Below are 5744 nucleotides of genomic sequence, written 5' to 3'. Positions count from 1 at the left end.
TAGTTGCTATAAAAGAGAAAGTCAGGAGTACTTCAAGTCAGATAATAATAATAACCTTGGTTCCAGAATGGTTTGGTACCATATATACCAAAGTCATTATTCTGTTTTTATTACTCATTAGTTATTAAATAAATTATTTCTGAATACATTTATATGAGTAAATTATCTAATCAGGCAAAATGGTCTACGTGTGTGTATGTAAACAGCCTAGCTCAAAAAACGATAAGTTTCGCCTAAATCTATAGATATATATTGGCTTTCATTCCATATAGATTGGTATCCTCGCAATTAAAAATTTAAATTTGTAGAATGTTAAATATAAATTTGTATAAAAATTAGATTAACACCTCGGCAGTTCAATATCGAATGACCGCCTGACAGAAATACAAATGAGGTTCGATAAATGAGCCAATGAGCCGAAAATCATGTAGATTTTCGGTAGTCCTAAATCCCTGAACTCTTCCTAAGCAGCCACTACTACGCAGCTCGAATCTGATTGACTTGCCTACTGTGAGAGATAGCTGGTCACTCATCACTCCTATCTTATCCTCAACCGCTTTTATAGTTTTTTTTTTTTAAATAGAAAGACAATTATATTTGGAGTATTGACTTTAAATGTGCAAGTGCCTTTCTAAGAAGTTTTCCAAAAGGTTTTTTGTATTGTTAAGTATTAATTAGGAATAGGCTTAGACCAAGCCAGGGATTTTCCAGTGTCCTTGAGTGCGGTGGGGAGTGCAGATATAAGAAGCTTTCCTTACCCCGATGTGGTTGAAGACGAACGAACATGAACATGAAGCTAACTTGCGTCACCTGTGCGGCGTTCTGCCTCCTGGTCGCCTTCGTGAGCGCTGCAGGTGAGCACCATCATTTCACTTCTTGTATTTGCTACCGCATTTTATCTTGGTATTAAATATATCAACATTATAAATTAATTAAAGTTTATCTCATGTACACAATCTATTACCGTCAATTTAAATAGCCGTTAAAAAAGTTTCAAATTTGCAAAAAACAATTTTTTTATTTAAGCATTATTTGCATAATCACATTAACCGAGTTATTTTATTTATTTGTTTAAATATTATTCCCAATATTTGTGTATTTAGTCATTTTAGACAATAGTATCCCTAAAGAGAAACTCAAAAACTGCAGTTGATTTGTGGCTCCTACGTTTAAAAATCTTAAAGGAATCCTCTTTCCTTCATAAGAGCGACACAATTCATCTCTGCTTGGTAAACTCATTTTTGACTCGTGTCACTTCAGCAATATTAACGAGATATAGAGATTGACTTTTTGTTTGGTCCTAATGGAAAAAATAAAATCATAAGACATCCTTTCAATTTTAGAAAATTGTTTTATGAATTGAAATATTTTGCTATAAAACTTATAAATATGGGATAGAATGGTATTTGATTTCATATGATTTAATATTCAGGATTAATGTGAGAGAAGTATTTTAGTTGCTTATAAAAATTTCCTAAGTATTTATCAATCAATCATGATTATCACAAAACATAGGAAAAAATATCGTCAACAACCTAATTGAATTTTAATTTTAATTAATCTAATATATAATTTTGTGCGTATATATATATTTTTTGGGAGGGTTCTTGAAGATCAGTCAATAATTTAACTTTATTTAGGCGACGTTTCGCAACTTTATTGTTTACATAGTCATAAACAATACAAAATTTAAAGTCACGTTACTCTAACCTAATAAATAGAAAAACACAATTAACAACACCAAATAGAAATGGACAAAATACAAATAACAGACTATGGCTACCTCCAACGAAAAAATAACAATGGTGCATGTACATGAAACAAACTTGTTGTAAAAACCAAAGCAAACCTACCTTCATTTCAAAACCTATTCAATTCTGGCCTAAATCTGGAGTTAGTAATGCGGAACACACTGTTAGAGACAATTGTAAGTAATTTTTTTATTAAGCAATATTTAATGTAATATATATTCCTCAGACGGTAACTACATAACGACCATAGAACTATTTATTGGACATACATACTTGCTCCATACACTCTAAAGTTTTTTTTTTTTGAAATATTAAAATTCTAAATTTAATTTATCCACTATTAAATAAGTATTAGATATCAAAATTATCAATGAAAAAATAATTTACCAATGTTACCAATTACCAATTACATATATATTTATTGAAATTTTGGAACAAAAAACCATGTTGATATACGAAGGAAAACGTGATGAAATTCTAAAAAAAAACATACTTTACAATGGCAATTAAAATAATTGCTATACGGGAGAAAGAAAAACAAAACTATTTCCCCTCGAACACTGTGGGTAATGGAATTATGGTTAAGAATTATGGGTAATTTATTGAAATTTCAAAACATTTTTGTTGCATGTAAATAAGTTGACTGTTGAGATAATTGGACGTTTATATTAGCCAAGGGGGTCATTTTCTTTTCTTAACAGCATGGAAAACTTTATGTAACTCTTAGGCGTAATTATTACCTCTCCTTAGATCATCACTCAAACTGTGATACCTCGTAAATCTGAAAAAAAAACTTTATACTTTTTTTTTCTATAATTTATTTATTGATATCACAACTGTATTAAAATATATAAAACCGGTAAATTTGATGTTAGTTATACAATACTAATATAGACATGAGGCGATTCTACCCACTGATAGAACTCCAATAACATTTTTAGAGGAGAAAATCTCGAGGCTATTTTATTTTCAGACGCCAAGGAGGATTATCAGGTACTGAAAGGGAAGCCAAGTTAGATATATGTGGGTTTGGAAGTTTATCATGGAAGGATTGGTATCTGGTTCTGGCCTAAAAAGCAACATATGGAACATTGAGGTCCTGATGGATAACTTGATTAGTGACGAAGTAAGGAGCATTAAGGATTTTGGACTGTAAGGATTGCATTCGTGAGGAATTTGATGGTTTAGTGGAGTCCCAAACCTCAACTCCTTAAGTTCAGATAGGCCTTATTATAGTCATATAAATGAGTGTTTTGCAATTAGTTGGAAGTTCAGACCGTTTGTATAAGGATAGTTTAATAGTCGGAATAGACAAGCAGTTTCCTGTATTTTCAGTCTTGTATGAGGATTTTTGTACTATTTAAAAAATAATTCTTCATTCTAGACATGTTGAAAGGATTCATGAAGTCGGAAAGAGTTAGATGGGTATCATATAATACAAAACGATGATGAAGTGTTTTTTTTCTTTCTAAGCATGAAAACGAATAGTGGATTTTTTCGGACTTAGAAGGTATCACAACTAAAGTCTTAGCAAAATTTTAATTTTCTCCTCAATGCCTTGGAAAGAAAGCCTCTAGTGGCAATCACAGCCTCTATAAAGTGGGTACCTGACACTTTCAATGAAAATAGCCGTGAGGTCTGATCAGATGATTGATACACGGGATTAAGGAATGGAATAACAAACCCACTCTGAGAAAGCTCTCTCCGACTGTAAAATCAAGGCCATGGGCCAAATGGGTCCCTCCAGGTTTTTGGGTTTCAACACTCCTCACAGGGCATGCAGGATTTTGAGTCAAGCGACATAATCTTGATATAAATGTAGATTCCCTACTCCCAACTAAGGGTGTGAGTACCTGTACCATGAAACATTTTTATGCCACCCTTCCTGGCCATTTCTGATATACAGAGGGGGTTATTTACAGCTTATAACCCAATTCTAAACATGGGGGAAGAGGGTAAAGTTTATATTTCGTGGGACCGCTACAGAAATAAAAGTCAATCCTACAGGCCGGATTCAAACCCAACAGTCACGAGCCAGTTAAAGTTGACGTTGCTACGAACGGCCGAATTTTCATCACACACTGATGACATACAACACAAGTTGCCTCAGTAAATGAAGGGAGCTAGCAACGGTACACACATTTTAATTACGACTGGAATGTACGACTGGAAATGTGTTTGGTGTTAGTAATCTAGAAACAGAAAGAAGAGTAACCTAGGAAAACTCCCAAAGATAGGGGCTGCCCCGGAGAAGTGCATTTGGACGATCTAAAAGCTGTATTCGTGGAATTCCTAAGGAAGACCTTACTACAGGTCAACTCTTTAAATGCATCCTTTTAACTTCCCATAACTGAAACTTTTTTTTTTGTAAACTAACTACAGATAATCATTTAGCAAATAGCACTAAAAACAAAACACCGATACATCCAAAATATCTCGCGGGCCGGGGGTTGCCCACATATCCGTGTTTTGTCAGTAATTGCGTCATGCTTCTTTTAAAATACTATTTTCAATAGCAATATCTTTTTTTTTTTAACTGATCTCCTGCTGTGACTATTGTGTCTTTGATTTGATTTCATGTTGCTATATAATGATAAATTTTTTTTTGATGTTTACGGATCGAACGTGGATCACTGGAGAGGGTAGCTTTGAGAGAGTGAATTAGGGAGAATAAAATTGCTAAATAAGATTGTCAAATGGAATAAAATTGTTATAATACATTGTATCTAGTCTATAGAAGATTATTCATTGTGAAAGGGTAGAAAAGAAAAACAAATTGTTCTTATATCATGTTAATATATGTGGTGTATATATGTCCGATCATGGAAGCTGTGTTTTATAGTAGCCTAATGTATTTGGCCAGCAAGGACTAAATAAAGGATTTCTCTCTCGAGTACCATCTTGAATTAAGAGCCATTTCGGACAATGACCTCAGGAGCCAAAGAAGAATATATATCTGTAACTGAAGATTCTGCTAACCTTCTGGACTCGGTGCCTTTTCCTCGTCTACAGTATCAGCTTCTCTTTTCCTTTCCGTGCCTTATTTAGTTCATTAATTCCGATGAATCACCTTCCTGGAGCAGTTTAGTTCCTCAATAGTTATCCCAAACAATCCAACTGATTCTTTTGTTATCTTCCACTAGATTTATCCAAGTTTTTTTTTATTATTATTATTTCAAGAGTTATGAGTTTCGAGATTATAGTCTTACAGTGGATTATTAAAATAATTGCCTATACTTGTTTTTTATTTTCTGCCAGTGGGCAAACCCCATAGCCTGATACACTGTTAGTATCAGGAATTGCTTAACAGACGTATAATGTTATTGAATTATTATTTTTTATCAATTAATTATGCATACTATTTTTTAATAATTAATTAAGTAGTGAAGTTGGCGATCATTGCTATTTGGTCTTATACAACATAAATAATTCACAATTATGAGAAGATGGTTGACAGTGGTTAATATATATATGAGAAGATGGTTGTAGATGCGGTCAGTGATGAACACAAATAAGTAAAAACTTATTTATTAGTGTGAACGTTTCGGCCAAAATTTTTAGCCTTCATCAGGGCTAAGGACAAAAACAAGATAACAAGCAATGAATAAAATGATGTATATAATTATTAGAAAATAAGATAATAACTGACATTATGGATACATAAAAAGAAATTCTGGCCGAAATGTTGGCACTAATAAATACGTTCTTCACTGACCGCACCCCCCCCCCTCTCCCCCGGCCATCTTCCCCTCAACTAAATAATCAACATTATTAAGTACGTTTGCAATTTGAAATACCAATTCAAAATACATACAAATGCTTGGCCAATAAACACTATAAGCAAATGCCGGTAACCACATGCTTGTGTGGTTCTATAGGCAAACATTACTTTCGCTTTCAACCATTTTCGTAATAAATAAAATAAACATAAGTAAGATGAAAGGAACTTAAATATCGGCGAAGTAGGTGGTAGATATAAATCCATAGATAGAT

General features: G+C 33.1%; 1 protein-coding gene across 1 annotated transcript in view; it reads left to right on the top strand.

The window, feature by feature from the left end:
* Positions 1–696: 696 nt before the first annotated feature.
* The window catches only part of LOC106680959 (uncharacterized), a 15041-nt gene continuing 9993 nt past the window's right edge, over positions 697–5744 (top strand). Inside the window, exon 1 of the mRNA XM_014421016.3 lies at positions 697–854. Coding sequence (XP_014276502.1) covers positions 785–854 — 70 coding nt within the window. The 5' untranslated portion in view covers positions 697–784. The remainder of the gene's footprint in view (positions 855–5744) is intronic.

This window comes from Halyomorpha halys, unplaced genomic scaffold (assembly GCF_000696795.3).
Source record: "Halyomorpha halys isolate HHAL.00 unplaced genomic scaffold, Hhal_1.1 Scaffold300.1, whole genome shotgun sequence".
Classification (NCBI taxonomy): domain Eukaryota; kingdom Metazoa; phylum Arthropoda; class Insecta; order Hemiptera; family Pentatomidae; genus Halyomorpha; species Halyomorpha halys.
The sequence above is the reverse complement of the archived record's forward strand: the minus strand, read 5'-3'. Positions and strand labels throughout refer to the sequence as shown.